The sequence below is a fragment of the Odontesthes bonariensis genome, chromosome 7, assembly GCF_027942865.1.
Source record: "Odontesthes bonariensis isolate fOdoBon6 chromosome 7, fOdoBon6.hap1, whole genome shotgun sequence".
Classification (NCBI taxonomy): Eukaryota; Metazoa; Chordata; class Actinopteri; order Atheriniformes; family Atherinopsidae; genus Odontesthes; species Odontesthes bonariensis.
This window is the reverse complement of record NC_134512.1, coordinates 2158924-2178665: the sequence shown is the minus strand read 5'-3', so window position 1 is coordinate 2178665 and position 19742 is coordinate 2158924. Positions and strand designations below refer to the sequence as shown.

The window sequence follows — 19742 nt, the reverse complement described above, 5'->3', positions numbered from 1 at the left end:
CACATACCTGGCAATAAAAAGCGATTCTGAAATTCTGAAAAGCTTTCAAAGGGCCGAAGGTCGTTGTTAATTAGGCGGTTTTCTGTCTCTCTCCTTTGTGGAAAAAATGAAGATCTGGTCTTTATCCAGATACTTCCCCCACAGGAATGCTGGTATCTTCAGAGGCTGAAGGCCTCTTAATCCAACACTGGGACTGCTACACTTTCTGACTGTAATTTCATCTTGTTACTTGTTTTTTCAGGCATTCTTGCCTCTGCTGCAGACTGCTGCAGCTAAGTCCATCGGGATGGGTATCCATAGAGCTGCTGTTATCAATGTCTCCTCCATCCTTGGTTCCATTGAGTTGAACTGTGGTGACTTCAAGAGTTATGCCTATCGCACCTCCAAGGTCAGAATAGACTCCAAGTAATTACAGAATTCAGGTTGAAAAGTTGTGTTGTGGTTTTTATTGCTGTACTTTATTGAAAACAAGAAATTAGGATAATTTTTCAATGTTCTTTCCGCTCTTACCGTTAGTTTAATGTGTGATTTAAATAGGCAGCACTGAACATGGTGACAAGATGTCTGGCAGCTGATTTGAGATCAGATGGAATCCTCTGTATGTCTCTACACCCCGGCTGGGTAAAGACTGATATGGGAGGCCCTCATGTAAGTATCCAATAAAAGGTGAGAAATTTAAAACCACAAACTTGAACATATCTGTTCTATTAAATGGAGCTTAAAGGTCTCCTGTGATGCCACACTGTTTGTATCGTGGCACTAAAGGTATGGTAATATAAATTATGATGTAAACAAAAAGGCAGAAGAGTTCATTGACAAGTTGAAATCTAAATGATTTTGTGTCCTACTTTTATACTGCTAGAATGTGAGAAACCACTTCTAGATAGTGCTACTCTTTTGTCTTTTTCTAAAAGATGGGGAGGGAGGGGAGTGGGGAGGGAGGGGAGGGGGGAGGGGGGAGGGGAGGGGGGAGGGGGGGGATGGAACGCCATATCCAAGTAATGGGAATAGTGTTCAGGAATGTCTGTGCTAAGTATTCAGTGTTTCCCATAGATGTGAAGGCAATGTGTGGTGGTGGGCCGGGAGGTAAAAAATAATAATTCTTCAAAATAATTCCTTTGTTAATAATTGGTCACACAAAACTTTATTGTATTAATCCTTAAGAACCCAGACCCATTTCTACTTAAATGAAAATTAAGGGGGTTATAACAGACTAAATAGACCACATAGAACCCATTTCAGAATTTTTTTCTAAAATACCACCCCCCACTGTCAGAGATCTGTAATGTGACATATATGTCACATTGGGAGTTAAGAACCTGGATAATTTCTCCATCAAGGAAAATTATGGGGGACGTAAGGATGTGTGACACCTGTGTCACGGTGGGTAACACAGGTGCGGCTTTTCTGCAGATTTCCACATCTTCATTGTAAACAAATGAATAACATAGCTAATTACACTGGTCGGACTGTTCAGCTGTTTCAGACTGATACCTCCGGTTCAGGCTGCTCCTCATCATCAACACGCACGTTTCTCTTTCAATCGCGGAAAATATTTTTCAATACTCATCTGGATTGAAGCAGCAAACATTCAGTGTAAGAGTTTAAAAAACTACTTTATTTGATTCACAGCTGCTAGTGTTTAGACCTCGACAACCCAACTACATTTTTTTTTTCTTTACGGCAAACTTGCGACTAGTTAATTTTATAAAGAAGGCGTAATCGCTTGCTATGGGTCGGGTCGGGACGGGACAACATTGTATTCAAAATATAAAATATTTTTATAGGACTTTTTAATGTGTGATTTTATAAAGGTGCACCGCCACAAATTAGTCTATGTGTGGGAAACACTGGTATTGGTTGGAAGTCCCAAAGTCAAAGTGGGAGTCAAAGGTAGTGTAGAATGACGGAGCTAAGATCCAGACTGATAAGCAGGTGATGGCTAACTAACCAGACATTGTAGTGGTTGATAAACTGAAGGATGAAGTTGTAAAGATGTGGATATTAAAGGCAGCAGTGGTATTGAATTGAAAGCCTTTATTATCATTGTTCATTACAGTACAAGTGCAACTCCACTGGGTACATACATACAATATAAATGAAAAAATGCAGCAATACACAATAAATACAACAATTTAAAGGCCTACAGAAAGCTGACACTACACCCAATACATAATGATAATACATACACAGAGGAACAATAATGATCATTGGACTCTACACCAAAACATTTCATAAACGCATGAAATTTGCGATTTTGAATTTGCCGCTTGGAAATCCTTCCTGGAATTCCAGACTGGGGGCGGGGCTTCCGTGTGACGTCACAGGTGCCATGGGTTTTCCTGGCTGCCGCTATTAGTATGCTTGTTGAGTGGTGAAGGCAATAAAACGTTGGGTTCAGTGCAGTTTTTATTGCGAGTAGATGTACGAAGTGCTGTGGGTGCATGTGTTGCCCTCAGCACCAGCAGCTCACACCACCAGGGACAGAGGAAGCAGAGAGACCCGCGGTCTTGTGTCTGTGTCTCCCTGTCCGCCTGCCTCCTCTCTGGTGAAATCAGCCGGAGCCATCCCGCCGTGTTCAGCTCCCTGCGGTGCGGACGCTCTCCGCCAGGTGGATTCCCCCTGAGTGTCCGCACCGCAGGGAGCTGAACACGGCGGGATGGCTCCGGCTGATTTCCAAGCGACGTCCCGCGCCACACATCGAAATTTGCCGTGAAGAAGCTGTCCAGGTCTGGCAAACTGCTGGCTTCGCTACTAGAACTACTGGGGGTTGTTCCAGCAGCTGGCACTCGCGACGTCACGCACCTGTCGTTCCAGTTTGCCAAATTCGAGTCAAATGTGGTGATAGTTTATTGGGCCTAATCAGGACTATCCAGGGGCCTAAAATTATTTTAAAATCATAAAAAAATTCCATGGTATATAAGGAATCGATCTGCTTTTTCAGTTTTGTGCAAAAAATCACCTTTCTGTAGGCCTTTAAAATGCAGAGCAAGTGTTCATGAGCAAGAGGGCGGCAGGTGGGAGGGTTTATTATCTGTGTTTGTTTAATAAAGTTATAGCATGTGGATAAAAGCTGTTCGTGAGTCTGGAGGTTCTGGATTTGATGGACCTATAACGCCTGCCGGAGGGTAGCTGTTCGAACAGATGATGACCGGGGTGTGTATTTTCCTTTGATGTTTTCAGCTCTTGAGAGAATGCGGCTGTTTGCAATGTCTGACAGAGATGGGGAGGGGCCAACCGCTGATTCTTATGGCGTGTTTCCACTATGCAGTCCGGTACGGGTCGGGTTGGAAAGGTTCGCTTATTTCATTACCATGTCTGTAACCCTTCTGCTTGGGGTACCCAGCACCCAGGACCGGTTCCAGGCTCTGCTCTCCGGTGTTGGTGAGGAGGCTGTGCAGCGGGAGCTCGATGGCGCTGTGCCAAACCAAAAAGTTTTCCAGCTGATTGCCGCAGAAATGGCCGAGAGTTGTTTCAACCGGACCGCGAGCCGGTGTGGCATTAAGCTGAAGAAGCTTGGAGGTGGTTCCAAATTATGGATGTTATTTGTTATTTGCTGTTATTTGCTATTTACGCTTCGGCACGCACTCCGCCCCCCCCTGAGGGTCCTAAGGTAGGAACGCAAGCTGACCCCAAAGCGACCCGTACCGGACTCATAGTGGGAACGAGGCTATGATTCTCTGGAGAGCTTTCTTTCCTGCAACAGAACACCCAACAAACCACACAGAAATACAGTAGGCCAGGATGCTCTTGACTGTACATCTGTAAAAGGATACCAACAGCTTTTCACTCAGTTGGTTTTTCCTGAGGATCCTCAGGAAGTGGAGGCGCTGTTTTTAACTGTTGCTGAGGTGTTTGATGACCATGACAGACTGAGATGTGAACACCAACTGTCTTCACACTCGTCGCTTATGAAGAGAGGCCGGTGACCTGTGTTGTTTTTCCTGAAGTTCTTTTGTTTTTGTAGTGTTGAGGACGAGGTTGTTGACAGAGCACCGCTGGGACAGGTTCTGGACTTCTTGCCTGTAGGCAGACTCATCGCCACCTGTAATAAATCCAACCACTGTAGTGTCATCTGCAAACGTAATAACAGAGTTGGATGGAAATGTTGGTGTTCAGTCAGAGGTGTATAATGAATAGAGGAGGGGACTCAGCACACAGCCCTGAGGTGAGCCGGTGCTGAGTGTGATTGTGGAGGAAAGGGGAGGGCCGACTCTGACAGATTGTGAACTCTTAGTCAGGAAAGGGGGTCTTTGATCAAGCTGCAGGTGGGTGGGGGGAGGCTGAGGGTCAGCAGTTTGTTTATCAGGATGTCTGAGATGATGGTGTTAAAGCCGGAGGAATAATCCACAAAAAGCATCCTTACGTAGCTGTTCCTGCGTTCCAGGTGGTTCAAGGCAGTATGGAGTGTGATGGAAATGGCGTCATCTGTAGATCTGTTAGGCCTAAATGCAAACTGGTGGTGGTCCATGGATGGGGGCATGCTGGCTTGTATGTGTTTGAGCACCAGTCCCTCAAAACACTTCATTATGAGAGGGGTGATGGCCACAGGTCTGTAGTCTGCTAGGCTGCTTGAGGATGGTTTCTTCGGGACAGGGATGACTATTGGTGATTTCAGAGAAGGGGGCACGTTGGCCTGGACGAGAGATAAATTAAAGATGGTGGTGAAGACAGGAGAGCGTTTGTTGCAGCATGCCCTGAGTACCTTCCCAGTTACCCCTTTGGGAACGGCAGCCTTCCTTGGATTCAACGCTTTGAGAATCTGTCGCACCTCATGCTGTTGTAGGGTCCTATAAAATCCGTGATCATGGAATCGCGGGCGGAATCACGGAATTTGACTTTAAAACCGGAATTCATCATAAACGTGGAATATGCAGAACCGACCGACATCACGTAAAAGTTGGGGTTTTTTTGGAATAAAAAGGAACTTATCTGTCAGGAAAATGCTCCGAGGGGGTCACTAAAAGTGGGGACAATGCACGCTTCACTCCCCCTCTCCATTTAATACAAACATGTCGAAGCGGCCGTCTGCAACACCTGTTAAGTTGACAAAGAAGTGAGATGCACTTAAAATTAAAGTTTACAATGTTTTTGATATTTCCAAAACCTCTGTAGCACCCTGGTTAAAGGGATAGTTCGCCTCTTTTGACATGAAGCTGTACGACATCCCATACTAGTAATATTATTTATGAACATTTTCTTACCCCCCCGCTGCGTCCTGTGAGCCGAGTTACAGTCTATTTTAGGCAGTGACGTAAGTAGTCCGGCTAGTTGGCTGGGGCTTTTAAAATAAAGCGTTTTGCTTCTGAAAAGAAAATGCATTCAAAAGAGTAATACATTTGCATCACAAAATCATATTTTCCGAAAAAGTTACACCTCACAATCGCTTGGCACTAGGTTGCAGTATCAATGCGCGCTGCCGCCTGCCGACAGCTGCGCCTGTTTCACGATGTTTACTGCTCGGAAAGTTAAAGTAATCATGTCTGACTACGACACCAATGATGAAGACATCCCTTTTACCACAGAGCTAAAGGGATATCTTTATGAAACAGAATATACAGATGCCGAACTTCACCAGATGGAGTTAGAACGGGCAGAGAGAGAGAGGAGGGACAGAGAAGTGGTCCCAGCTGAAATTGGAGCCACAGCTGCAGCTGTGAGAGATGGGTGACCGACAAATGGTGGTGCACTGGTTCGAAGTGCCCAGTAATGCCAACGGAGGTGGAGAGCTACTGCTGCCACGAATGGGAACTCATCATGCCACAGATGCAAGACCTTTCAATTGATGAAGAGGCCAGTGTACCAGCTTCTGTTCTGTCTGCATCACAAATCATAAAGACTTCCCCGCAATCCTGAATGCTGGTGTCTTGCAGACCTTTTTCCACGTTCCCAAAATTAACTGGAAGAAGCGACCCAGGCCAGCTCTCCACCTCCGTTGGCATTACTGGGCACTTCTCTGTCCCTCCTCTCTCTCTCTCTCTCTGCCCGTTCTAACTCCATCTGGTGAAGTTCGGCATCTGTATATTCTGGTTCATAAAGATATCCCTTTAGCTCTGTGGTAAAAGGGATGTCTTCATCATCGGTGTCGTAATCAGACATGGTTACGCTAACTTTCCGAGCAGTAAACACCGAGAAACAGGCGCAGCTGTCGGCAAGCGGCAGCGCGCAATGATACTGCAACCTAGGGCCAAGCGATTGTGAGAAAATACGATTTTGTGATGCAAATGTATCACTCTTTTGAATGCATATTCTTTTCAGAAGCAAAACGCTTTATTTTAAAAGCCCCTGCCAACTAGCCGGACTACTTATGTCAAAGCCTAAAAGAGGATGTAACTCGGCTCACAGGACGCAGCGGGGGGTAAGAAAATGTTCATAATCATAAATAATATTACTAGTATGGGATGTCGTACAGCTTCATGTCAAAAGAGGCGAACTATCCCTTTAAAGTAATGTACTGGTTAATTTTACTTATTTGTATTTGGGTGCTTAGAATTGGGAATTCGGTAGCTTATGCTCAGTTTTATTTTAATTTAATGTATAAGAAAGTAATTAGAAGTAAGTGTAATGACTAACTTTTGAGCTGTCTGTGAACTTGTCATGCACTGTTATAAGAGTTCTACTGGTTTAGACAGGTGTCACTCAAACAAAGAGAAAAAGAGCCAATCGCGCACTGATGGGTTTCAACCAATGAGATGGGGAGCAGGGTTGGTCGAGTGAGTGGGGAGCGGGAAGAGGTGAGCGATTGGTAATGGAGAGATACGCTGAAGTTATGTGTTATGTCGTTTCGGTTACTCTGAGAACAAACAAAGACTTTTCTCGCTCAATTGAAGAGCTTGTTTGGTTCTTATGTTTCCTAACTAAAACCGTAAAGTATTTGGAAAGGGATTTTGTGAGTGAGAGCCAAAGTGACTGTGTGTCGCGCCGTTGGCAGAGGGGCCAAAGCCAGGGCAGGATTACTGCCGCACACGCCGCCTTAGGAGAGGATTTCCAGAAGAGTTGCTGCTGCCAGAGAGGTGCGTTCCTGCACGTGTACCAAGCTGCAAAACCATAGATGTATTATGTTAACTGGATAACGGACTGCAAAATGGCTGCCGTTGATTTCAATGGAGTTGCTCGCCTGGCGCATACGCCGAAAAAGTTTCTGACTTCCGGGTTTACTTCCGCGTTATGCGGCCCATAGAGCATGCGTGGAGTCACCCCCCATGATGCTTTGGGGCCTCCCATCATGCCCCGGGGCGATGAGGACGTGCACGTACGTACACATCACAGTGCAGGTACACAGCTGTGACTTCACGCTGGGAAAAGAGACTTTTCTGCCGTTAAAAAACTTTTTGACGGATAAAAAGTCCATGACTTACAGAATATAGAATACAAATATTAGTAAATAACAGCGGTTACAGCTGGAGGCGTCCTGTGAACAGTTTTACAGGCATCTCTTTTACTATTGCGCTCTATGGGAAAAAAATTTTTTGGGCCACAGGGGATTTTTTGTTGCAATACCACGAGTGGCCACTGGGAAAAAATCGGCGTGCCGGCTGAGAGGCGCCGGGGTGTGTGCCAAACAGATTAGCTTCCTTGATCGACAGTTTGTGTGAGCGAGGGTTTGGATGCTTTGTTCGCTTCTACCGCTTCTGAAAGACCGTGAGTATGGTGGATGTCTCCGAGATATGCAAATGAGCTCGAACAGTGCGCCAACGTGTATGGTACCATAAACTGACTAATAAAAAAATCCCGGGTTTTAATCTATTTTCATTTCTTTCTGTTTGAGTGGTTGAATAAACCTTTGTTATATCTGATTGCATTTCTTTTGGCTGATGTTATTCATGTATTGAGTACAAGGTACGATGTGGTGGTAACGGGACGTCTGATGGTAAAGCACGAGGTATAGAAGTGATAAGTGACATATGTGCAGGGGGGTTCATTTTGCTCACACTGAGCATACAGCAAATTAAGAACAACATTCTATGAATGAATCGGACCTTTCGTAATCCGAGGCTGAATCTTATGTCTGTTCATTTTAGTTCATGCTAATGTTAAGGAGACCTCTTACCAATTCTTCTCCCATGCTATAGAGTTTCAGGTGAAAGGTAAAGAAAAGCAGAATTGTGTGGGAGGGCTACATATGTTTTATTGTTTACTGCATGGGCTGTTGCATTTTTTTATGCATTTTTGGAACTAGATATTGACAGGGCTATTCTTAATTAGTTCGTTCTTACAAAGAATTAATGGCATTTTTTATTTAGTCATGTCCATCCATCCAATATCTTCCGCTTCTCCGGGGATCGGGTCGCGGGGGCAGCAGCTTGAGCAGAGAAACCCAGACGTCCCTGTCCCCGGCCACTTCCTCCAGCTCTTCTGGGGGGACCCCGAGGCGTTCCCAGGCCAGCCGAGAAACATAGTCTCTCCAACGTGTCCTGGGTCTTCCCCGGGGCCTCCTCCCAGTGGGACGGGCCCGGAACACCTCACCGGGGAGGCGTCCAGGAGGCATCCTAACCAGATGCCCGAGCCACCTCATCTGACTCCTCTCGATGCGGAGGAGCAGCGGTTCTACTCTGAGCCCCTCCCGGATGACCGAGCTTCTCACCCTATCTCTAAGGGAGAGCCCAGACACCCTGTGGAGGAAACTCATTTCGGCCGCTTGTATTCGCGATCTCGTTCTTTCGGTCACTACCCACAGCTCGTGACCATAGGTGAGGGTAGGAACATAGATTGACCGGTAAATGGAGAGCTTGGCCTTCTGGCTCAGCTCCTTCTTCACCACGACGGGCCGGTGCAGAGCCCGCATCACTGCAGACGCCGCACCGATCCGTCTGTCAATCTCCTGTTCCATTCGTCTCTCACTCGTGAACAAGACCCCGAGATACTTGAACTCCTCCACTTGGGGAAGGATCTCATTCCCGACCCGGAGAGGGCATTCCACCCTTTTCCGGCCGAGGACCATGGTCTCGGATTTGGAGGTGCTGATGTTAAACCATGTTTAAACCAACAAATCTGCAAAATGTAAAAAAAAAAAAAAAAGGACTGTTCCGACTGTGGAGTCTATGTATGTATTTTTGTATGTTTATATGTATATTTCAGAGTCTGATTAAGTCCCCCTTTCTAATAAGGTCTTCTGAGAGAGTCATCTCTCCCTGTGAAAAAATTAGATGATTGAGCTAAAGGGGTCAGATATGTAGCCCAAATTTGTATAATTCTGGGATACTGGTTCTTGCAGTCAATCATAGTTCATGGCATTTTTCTGTTTCATGTAGCAGTGGTTGCAATGCTGTAAACTGGTATTTAGAGGATTGAGCCTGGTTAGAAACCTGGTCACCTGCTGGTGAAGTAAAAGATGCTCTTTTTGCAGTTAAAAATCGCTACACTTCCTCTACTTTACTTACTGTTTTACAACAACTCATCAGTAAGCTTGGATTTGTAAAAGATGCATATCTAAATATATATTTTCATCTTCTTCCATCTATCATGGCTATACGATTTGTTAAAACCCTGAAGTTGTATGTGTCTTTGTATGTCTCAGTGGAGTGTCTTACTGTGGGCATGCTTTTCTGTGTTTCAGGCTCACTTGACGGTGAAGGAAAGTGTTTCTGGGATGATATCTGTTCTTTCCAGTCTCACAGAGTCTGACCACGGAGGATTCAAGGACTACCGTGGACAAAACTTGCCGTGGTAAAAAGCAATACCTGGGACTGTATTTTGATGCTGGCACAAAGCCTCCTAAGAGCTCAGTGGTGCTTGTGCTTGGCGCACAAGACTGAAAATAAAGGGAAAAAAGAAAATAATTTTGTTTAATTCTGCTTCTTTCAAGGAGACAATATTCTTTCTAAGTTTCAAGGTGATGGAAGTAGGGAATGTGACTGGTCACGATTGTCACAACCTCCCTTCTGATCCACTTTGTTTGTATCAGCAAAGTTTGGTGGAGTGACCCATTTCTTTGTCTGTATGACAGTAGAGCCTTTGAGTTGAGTTAATCAAACACCTGTTAAAAATCACAACATAGATTGTGCTTTAATGCTGTGGCAGTGATATTGATCAGATTCATTTATGCATTCATGTCTGGACTTTTATTTTTATTCACATCTTTCCTTCCTGCTTTGGCTGCGGTATCTATGTTGCTTGTCAGATGCCAGCGCACATCTTTCGCATGACCGTGCACATATCTAGAGTCGTAAAGCCTGGATTAACTTCCCAAATTGATAACCAGCATTGCAGTAATGCTTAGTTAAATCAGAGAGCAATCCCAACCATACTCGTGATCTCTGGACTTCCTATAAATTCACCAAAAGATTTCTTCCCCTCGTCTGCAACTTGTAACTTTATTTTTCCTGCCTTTTGATTTTTTTGCAGCATTTGTAAAGGTATACAGGGAACAGTCATCTACTTTTAGGTTAAAGCCCTAATTTAGTTTAACTTTCATAAAAATGGTGAACACCGTCTGGCCCTGTGTTGTAATTGTTGGCATTGACTTGATTTATAGCTAAGAGTTGTGAAACAAATAGTTTCACCTTTACACCAAACTCTGCTTTAATGTTATTTCTACTTTCCCTGGCTGAGCCTGGTCATGTCGTATTAACTGGTTATGATGGAAGGAAATAATTTCAAGTTGTACAGTGTGTCCATTGCCATTTGTTTATTTCACTCCATTCTCTGTAATGTCATAATGGTATATTAAGATGATAAAAGACGAGAGAAGTTCCAATTACTAACATCCATCAGCAGTCAGCAGACATTCACTGACCCTCAGTGGATATAAAGTTTTATTCAAACAAGAACATAAATAATCGATCTTTATATTGGTAGGTTATTAGAGTGTCAACAGGGTTACAATAATGTGACATTTAGGGCAATGGGATTCCAAACATTAGACAGATGGTAGAGGAAGAAGCACAGACCCATCAGGGATTGGCCAGTTCGTCTGATGTGATGGAAGGAGGCAGGCTGTCCAGGGCTCCCATCTCTGTAAGCACACACACAAACGCTGCAGAGCATTACCACAAACAGACACCGTGTATCAATACCATCCAATTATCACACACATGCCAGCAAATATAGATATTCTATCATGGGGATGATTTTTCCACCATATTTAGGCTTATACTGTAATATATAATAATAATTCTTAAAGTCCCCATTTTGTAAAGTACTTTGATTATCTCTATTCTCTAGGTCTATTGATTTCTGAAAGCAGTCATTCATGGCCTGTGGATAACTTATCAGTGTGGTCTTTTATCCTAAACTTTTGCTTCCAGTGGCAAAATGCCCATTTCTGTGTTTATTAAGGTTAAGATCAGATTTTATTGTAATGCATACACACAAAATTTGCCCTCCGCTTTTAACCCATCCAGGTTGGCACCTGTTGACACACACATGCACATGCACAGGGTCACACACTTAGAGACAGATGCCAACCTGGAGCGGTGGGCAGCCATTCAGCGCCCAGGGAGCATGGGGGTACGGTGCCTTGCTCAAGGGCACCTCAGCCATGACAAGGAGGTGGACTGCCACCCCTCCAGCCGTCAGTTCCACCAATCTTTTTGAGTGGCGAGAGTGGGAATCGAACCGCCAACTTTCCAGTTTTTGGACGACCTGTTGGTGAACTTTATGACGTGTTAGTGAACTTTTCTATTGAACACATGGCTTCATAAAGACAACACAAAGCTACGTTGTTCTATTCAACAAACTAGAAAACTTATTTAAAGGCATGGTTGGTAATCCTGTTCAGAAACACATTTTGTAATACTGGGTGAAATGGTCCGTCTGTCCTGAGAGAAATCTATACAAGATGTATTTAGAAAAAGGGACGAAAATAATCAGACCTCTGTGGCAGCTGCAGGACTGAGAAAAAGCTGACCAATCCGAGATCAGCGTCCCGCTGATCTCGGATTGGAGCGCCTACAAAAACCAATCAGATGCCTCTGCTTTCTGCCTACGCCCCCCTCTGTCGGCTCCCTGCTCCATGTGCGCATGCGGTTCTACCGGCTTTGGATGACGCACTGACGGAATGGGGAGGGGGGGGTGGAGCTTAGAGGAGGGGACACTTTCGAATCTTGCTAGCTCTCTTGCTAGCTCTCTAGGATTACCTACCATAGCTTTAAGTAGCTGTCACCATGACAACAACTATAAATTTGATGCAGTCCAATGTGTTTAATGATTTTCAGTTTTCATTTAGAGTCTGTGTTGCAATACAGTCGAGAGCTTAAATTACATTGTACATGTTAATGTTTTAGAGGTTGGAAATGGTCCTTAGTCCGATGAAAGATGGTGCAATGAAAGATCAGGTATCTATATTATCCATCTGACAAGGGTCTCATTAAGAGTGAGTCTACTGTAGTTTTTAAAGCATGTTCATTCTGCAGCAAACTTTTCTGCCATGAATGAAGGTTCAGACATCTGACCATATTTTATATTTGTTGCAGACAGAAATGAGAAACGTACCTTTAAGTCTGAGGTAAGACAAGAAATCAATGACAGTGTGGATGATGTCCTCATCTGCTATTCTCAGAGCACCTGTTGAAGCACAGCAACAGCACAGGTTATTATGGCAGATAAACGTGGTAATAGAGCATATGCTTTATCATAATCTCAGCAAATAACATCAGTTACTGATATCATTGTGGATACCAATTTAAATTGATGAAGGTAACAATTTTGAAGAGTCCCTTAAGGTCATATAGATCTGAATGACAGTTACAAAGGTCAATACAGAACCATCCTTCCATGTTCCACACCCGCTTAATCCAACTCAGGGCTGCTGCCTGGACAGGTCTCCAGTCCATCACAGGGCCACACAGAGACTAACGAGACAAACAACCACTCACACTCACTCCTCGGGAGTCGGGACAATGTGGAGTCACCAGTTAACCTAACATGCATGTTTCTGGATGGTGGGAGGAAGCCGGAGTACCTGGAGAGAACCCACGCATACATGAAGAGAAAACAGCCAAGGTTGGAACCAGAAACCCTGTTGCTATGAGGCGACGGTGCTAACCACCGTGCAGCTCAATGCCGCCCGGTGATAGAAAGTAAATAAGCTTTCTGTCAAAGTCTACTGAACAAGAAAGTGAAAAACTGTAACATGAGGGATTCTTAAACTACACGTGCTGCAGCTACTGCAGTGGTTGTCATCATGAGGGTGCAGTATGGGGTTTGGGCCGTTTTCAGCATGTTGCTAAGTGGCTGCTAGAATCACAATGTCAAAGTGTTGCTTTGTGGTTGCTTTGGAACATTGTTTTTTTAAAATAAAGCTTTCAGGAAAAAAGATCAGGTAGGAAAACAGTTGTATAATTCAGGAATAACATAATTCAGGGTAAAATCGCAAATAAATCGGTTTTCTTTATCCACCAAAATAGTCCTGCATGGGTTCAGAGACACAAACGAAAACCCTTGTCAGTGAACACAATTACTTGATGCATCCACAAATACAAGTTCAAATTTGACCACACAAAGAAAAAATATGGATAAGCTACCTTTTATGGGTCATAAGGATGAACTCAAATAACAACGGGAACTGTTTGGTAATGTGATTCCTTTGAAATGATGGGTGTCCCAGGCTACAAAAGGAGGCGCACTGTCCAGCTGGTTATCACTATAATTCAACAGTGTGAGTGGTCATTGCATGTTTAACTTGTTGAATAATTTTTGTAGGATTACAACAATAACATTTACTGCAATCCAGAGGATTTATGTTTCAGAGAGAACCTTGCACATTTCAGCAAGATTTATTATTTATTAAAGCAGCATAACTCTGTAAAGAGTCTGGACTCTTAGCTGCAGTTCAAAGCTGTCACCCATGAAAACACTGAGCCCAACACATTCAAACAGCTGAAGTTCAACAGCAAACATACAAGTCATCGCATTCTGTTTGTATTTGCATTTTTAGCTGTTTTGAAAAAATAAGTCATTAAAAAAACATACTGAGCATAAAATCAAGTAATCCCTCTGAATCCATTCTTAGGACACATTAGAATACATGGTGGTGTGTTTCTCAGCAGAGATGCCCCCTTTGCTTCCAGGTATACCTCACCTCTCACCCGTTACCCCCACACCAAGTGACCGCTAACGGGTACAGCTCAGGAATGGACAGAATTTCCCCACCTTTGGGCCCACTGAGAACTAAGCATCTAACTTTCCACTGATCTGTTCCTTATTTCCAAAGCTCACATTTTACAATACTTTTTGGTGTAGTTAAAGTGCTCACTAACATGACAAACTGTTTACTCAGCTGGCTGTCGAAGCATCAGAGCTTTTCTTTCCAAATATTGTTTTTACGTGAGAAATGGACAGACCTGTTCTGAAGTCTTCATCCTGGCCCATGTCCCTCTTGCCAGCCAGACCCGGCTTGTCTCCTAGTGTCCTGTGTCCATCTATTCCATCTGGACAGTGAGGAGTGATCACAGTCAAACAAACAGTAGCTGGACCAAAACAATTTTCAACTAGATGTAGCCTAAAGCTCGGTTCAATTCAATTCAAATTCAGCCACTTCCCCCACTTGATAAAGTTAAGATGTAAATTCCTTTTCAAGATTTATTTGCAAGAACATTTTCAGCTACTGAGGTTTTTTTTTTCTTTTCTTTTTTTCAACGTTAAATATTTTTTTCCGTTATCTTTGGCTGAAAATATTTCTTCAGTTGCGTAAATCTGAATTTAGCCAGCTTGAGGGTACATTCTCTAAACATTCCATTGTTTCAGAGGCATTGTGCAAACACACAGACATACACAATGCACACCTGTGCCTAATTCTCAAAAGGACATTGCTTACAATAGGTTAATTCAGCATGGTATTTTCTTTGTTAAGGATTTGTTCAATTTCCAAACTTCTACAGACCACCTGCAGGCCTTGGCTCATGAAATTGCAGTACATCAGAGATTTGATCAACAGAAAAAATCAAAACCACACAGTTCAAATAAGATGGACTGCAATTTAAATATACAATGATGTAATGCACTGGAATAATGACACAAAAGAATAGATTTATACATACAACAGAAAAGCGTTGTCCATGGCGCTGTATGCATTGACACTGGCTCGGAGTTTTTATTGGGGCTTTGATTGCGGTGAAATAAAGTATTTTTTCATTTCATTTTCAGATGGGACTAACTGAGTTCTAACTCCTAATTCTATTTACTCACCAACAATTAACAACGTTGCAAAGATCTTTGTTATGTGATTAATGACTGCTGCTCCTTATTAAAGTGGTTTAGAGCACAGTGGTACAACAACCAAAGAAATATGAAAAACATGTTGACCAGTTATGGCTTTTGGAGAAAAATACCATTTCTATCACACTAATCACTAATAATTGAGTAATATTTCTCACTCAAACAACACGTCTTTTATTTATCATTACAATTTGTAGCAACATTCAAAGGTGTTATTTAATGTTTCTATATTTAATGTCTACCTGAGATGAGCTGTGTACTTGCTGATGACAATTTATTATTATTTTTTTTTTTAAATCAATAGAATTACACAAGCTATCTACTTTAGCCAGACCTATTTTCTCAGTGTTTTCCAGGTTTATGTCTCTATCTTTTAAGTTCACATACCGCACAGCTCTTGACAACACTAGTGGTTATTACCTGTTAGTGAAGAGGAAAATAGGTAAGTGGCTATAATTGTCTGACTCTTCTTGGGGCTCTTCATTAGCTAAAGTGATGCTTGAGCTCCCACATCGACCCCGTTTGTGTGCGTGCTGAACTATAAGCTTAAAAATCCTGTAAAAGATCAAGACATTTGAATGACCCCAACATTGAAAATAATGTGTTTTATAGTTGTTGCCTTCTGAGTATGAACTTGTGCCTGTGTCTCTATGTGTCCTTGGAGATCTGCTCTTTAGTTTATCATGTAGTATACACTGTAATTCAACATGTAGATAAAAATATATAAAGAACATTTTGTTTTATGTTTTCTACAAAGCAGACTTTTTTTTTTATTGATTTAATTAAATTCTATGCCTTGTCAACCACATTGCTATGTTAATAGCAATTAACTACAGAAAAGACAATGAATGAGGGGTAGAGAAAAGCTTCCCATTGTCAAAAATGAATATCCATCAATGACTTTAGAGGACCCTGATTTTTACACCACAAGGGGACATATGGGCAGCTCCTTTTCTACAGTGTGCGTAAAGATGCTGTACAGACAGAAACTATTAGTAAAGAAGCAACCAGCAATATGGTTTAATGTGTTGGCTCTGTAGTAGATTTGAAAGGACACTGTGAACACAAGTATAGAAGGCATCCTTAATTATGTGTTCAAACTGACTTTTAAGTATTGCTATCTGATACTGAAGCAAAAGATGCTGATGCAAACCCTTGCGAGTGCAGGTAAACTTTGTGTGTGTGTGTGTGTGTGTGTGTGTGTGTGTGTGTGTGTGTGTGTGTGTGTGTAACTCATAACATTTGATCTTTTTTCCACTCTTTCTCAGATTGGAAGATTTCAGCTCCATGTAAGAGAAAGTTTACCTGCCAAGTATTTCCTGTCTTACAAGTAAAACCTGATGTAACACATGGAAAATGCAATGTTTCAGCCCAGCACAAAGGCTATAAGGATCTAAATTAGTTACTAAATTATGCACATGCATGTGAAGCATAATTCACCAAGCGCTAAGTTTTTCACCCACCAATGATGAACATGAGCTGGGATTAGACCATCGTGCAGGTTAGTTTTACCCTACTGATGACGTATTGTGGCAATATTAATGCCACTATACATAACAATATTTGAGGACTGCTTTAGAATTGGTAAACAGTGTATTTTTACTAAAACTGAACAGTTTGTGTGAAGCCTGATTATCCTGGAACTGATATCTCTGTATTGATAGTGATAATGCTCCTCTAACTTTCCTCAGTGATGATTTGACCTCGTGTTTACAAAAACCCGCTTTTCCCATAATAGGACAAGATGAGGCCAATTTTAAACATATATCAAGATGTTTTCAAAACACATCAAGATCTGATACATAACACTGTAACAGTGCAAAGATGGTCATAATATTAAATGCATAATACTGGAATCAGTGATGTTTGAGTGAACCCCCACTTGGCAAAAAAAGTGTCACCAGCATGTGACTGGATGCCATGTTACCTTCGTGTTTGCTACTGAAAATACGTCATTCTCCATATGAGATGTTGTTTGTTCATATCTGCTTCTGCTTTCTGACTAACTTCAACTGTTTAGTGTGTATGACTGCCAGTGTGTGTGTGAACTTTGTAATAATATGAGAGATGGAGTAACGGAAGGTTTAACTTTTCTTAGCGAGAAAAGACTGAGTATAAGATTCAGACTGCTACACCTATCCTTTACAGCATAATTCCATCCTAAAACAGGATTTCCTTCGCTGAAAGCACAAACAGAAATCCAGTGTTACGATGCAGCAGCGCAGACAGCAGGAGGATGACATGTTCTTGGATGAAAAACAGAATCAACTGAAAGGTGGGATGTCTGGACAGAGCAATTCCAAGTCTGACACCAAGGCCCTGCAGCAGCCGTATGTTTCTATCTTACATTGAGTGACCAGCTCGTCTCTGCCTCTGGCACTGGGGGAATCCTTTATCTGAATTAGGTGATCAATACGACCTGAAACACAGGATGAGGCAGGGGAACCTTTACCTGGGCTTCACACACTCGCACGAATACACACACCCACACACACACACACACACATATAAAGGGTTCAGATCTAGGGTTTGTCTTCTGGAATAACTGAACCCCCACAAACTGATAAGAACACACACACATCTGGATACCCAGTGTTAACCTAACATGTCCTCCAGAGGTAATGAGGCAAGCTCTAAATTACACTAGATTAGGTGACACAGTTGAGATGGTGGACAGGGACAAAGAAACACAGAAACACGATGAGCTTGATCATCTCTTTTGTAAGCCTTGTTGCGTGAGCAACATTTTCCAAAATACAAATGTAGCGTGTGTGTGTGTGCAATTTGTACTTACGAGGACCTAACAGGTATCCAGCGCTGTTCAGAGTCCAGCCACGCTTCTCCTTTGCCTGCAGGATGCAGACACATGGTTGTTGAATCATGTCATTAATTCAATGATCTATCTATCTATATATACATAAATAGAGAAAAAAAGAGAAAGATATATATTTATATATATCATTCCCTAAAAACCTTTTTATCTTGTTTAGTTCATGGATATCTATCAAAAAGAATGTTAATATATAACCTAATCACCATTATCATCGTTAACAATCAAATTGTTTGACCCTGCTTTTAAATTCTATTGTTTTATTCCATATTTAGGTACTTTTATAATGTTTCTCTATGTGCTATTTGTCACTTTTACATTGTCGAGTTAGTGCCCTGGTCCTTCTGGTCATTTTCCCCTGACTGATAAGAGATGCCGCTGACACAGCAGCAAAGTTGTGCTGAATGTTGCGCAGCTTACCGCAATGACCAGTCCGATGGTCTCTGAGACTGTTGCGCAAAAGATGAGCGACACGCAGAAAATCCCGAAGCACTTCTGCATCTGACAGACACAACATCAAACAACATCATCAACACCGGGAGGATATTTCATATTCAGATCACAGACAATGTGAAAGAAGTCTCCAAACGAACAAAGTTACCTTTGATATTACCTTCCAGCCACCTGGAGCACTCTGAAGTTGGCAGCTGAAGTTGTCTGATGTGTGCCTGCTTCGGATGAAATGAGGACTCCCTCCACCTTATATTGCCCGACCCCGCTGCTGCCTGCTGCCGTCAGCAGCCCCTCCTGCCGTCAGGATGGGCAGGTCACGAACACAACGCATAATGCAACTCAATGGGATCACATAATGCTATCATCACATTTTCCTTGTCGCCCTCGGAAACCTGGGATTGAATCTGAACAGAAAAAAACACATCTCCGTAATTTGCCATCCTAATCTGATAAGCGCCTGTTAGCAGCTTGTTACAGGAGCTCCATGCATCTCTGAGGGACCAGATGATCAATCACATATCTTCTCATCAATGATCTCAACCGATTTTGTGTTTTCTCTCTTATATGATTATGTTTGCCTGATTAGTTGGTGTGTTCTTCGTTTTGTTTCGTTGGCCAGCACACACACAGTAACCCCTCTGAGTGCTTTGAGGCTGATCCCTGCAGAAAGATGGTGAGAATGTTAAAAAAAAAACAAATAGGAAACAATTCAGGGTTTGATCTGTTTGTTTTAGTCATTCATGCATTCGTTAATTCATTCTTTCCTGATTTGAGTGTTATATTCTTCAACAAGTGGGGGTCTGTCACAAAGTCGTGATACTCCAAAACACCTCAGAGACCTGTGATCTCCACAAAGCATTCAAATTGTAACTGTATAAGTGAAGCATACAACAACAGTTTTGTCCTCCAAGAAGACAAAGAAAAAACGACTAAAATGAACACAACTGGTTTACTTTACACGGTAGACAAAAGCGCTGAGGAACAAGATGATGAAGCCAACACAACACATTCAAAGGTAATGTGGCCTTGAGCCTCATGATGAAAACATATCAATTCTAATAACATTCTGTAATTTTGGTCCTGGGTTTCATCTCTTAAAAAAAGAAGCAAACAAATAAAAATCTGCACACAATTACCAAGCACTACGAGTAAGATACAGTGCTTCATTAGATCAGACGAAAGGCCTAGTAGGCACAATTGACTGTTTATTGAAGAGCATGTTGCTTTAATTGTGCAGAGATGTTTTTTCTCCTTTCATATTTGTATACAAAAACATGCCCACATAATGAATAACCAATCTGCC

The 19742-nt window shown here is 42.5% G+C and overlaps 2 protein-coding genes across 7 annotated transcripts in view; one reads left to right on the top strand and one right to left on the bottom strand.

The window, feature by feature from the left end:
• Positions 1 to 10959, top strand: part of LOC142383626 (C-signal) — a 36677-nt gene extending 25718 nt beyond the window's left edge. Inside the window, exons 4-6 of one of the 2 annotated variants that reach the window (XM_075469234.1) lie at positions 242 to 388; positions 538 to 648; positions 9557 to 10959. In XM_075469234.1, coding sequence (XP_075325349.1) covers positions 242 to 388; positions 538 to 648; positions 9557 to 9670 — 372 coding nt within the window. In that variant the 3' untranslated portion in view covers positions 9671 to 10959. Of the gene's footprint in view, positions 1 to 241; positions 389 to 537; positions 667 to 9556 lie in introns of both variants that reach the window. The other variant, XM_075469235.1, reaches the window with a different exon arrangement.
• gal (galanin/GMAP prepropeptide) lies at positions 10613 to 19248 on the bottom strand. 5 transcript variants are annotated; one of them, XM_075469240.1, is made up of 7 exons: positions 18588 to 18826; positions 18407 to 18487; positions 17951 to 18005; positions 17504 to 17575; positions 14283 to 14369; positions 12433 to 12504; positions 10613 to 10954 (listed from the first exon to the last, which is right to left on the bottom strand). In XM_075469240.1, the coding sequence occupies exons 2-7, from the start codon at positions 18485 to 18487 to the stop codon at positions 10893 to 10895; spliced, it is 429 nt and encodes a 142-aa protein (XP_075325355.1). In that variant the 5' UTR covers positions 18588 to 18826; the 3' UTR covers positions 10613 to 10892. The 5 variants fall into 5 exon arrangements, with proteins under 5 accessions (XP_075325355.1, XP_075325356.1, XP_075325353.1 ...); XM_075469238.1 differs by lacking the exon at positions 10613 to 10954 and adding an exon at positions 11374 to 11594 and having other exon boundaries at positions 18600 to 19248; XM_075469237.1 differs by lacking the exon at positions 10613 to 10954 and adding an exon at positions 11374 to 11594 and having other exon boundaries at positions 18588 to 19242.
• Positions 19249 to 19742: the final 494 nt, after the last annotated feature.

Bases quoted from the DNA above. Each gene is read 5' to 3' on its own strand.
- gal (XM_075469238.1), bottom strand. From the start codon at position 18,487: ATGCAGAAGTGCTTCGGGATTTTCTGCGTGTCGCTCATCTTTTGCGCA. The intron at 17,576-17,950 runs GTAAGTACAAAT...CCTGTGTTTCAG, and splicing joins TGGATACCTGTTAGGTCCTC to GTCGTATTGATCACCTAATT. The intron at 11,595-12,432 runs GTACGTTTCTCA...CACGTCATAAAG, and splicing joins GTCTTACCTCAGACTTAAAG to TTCACCAACAGGTCGTCCAA.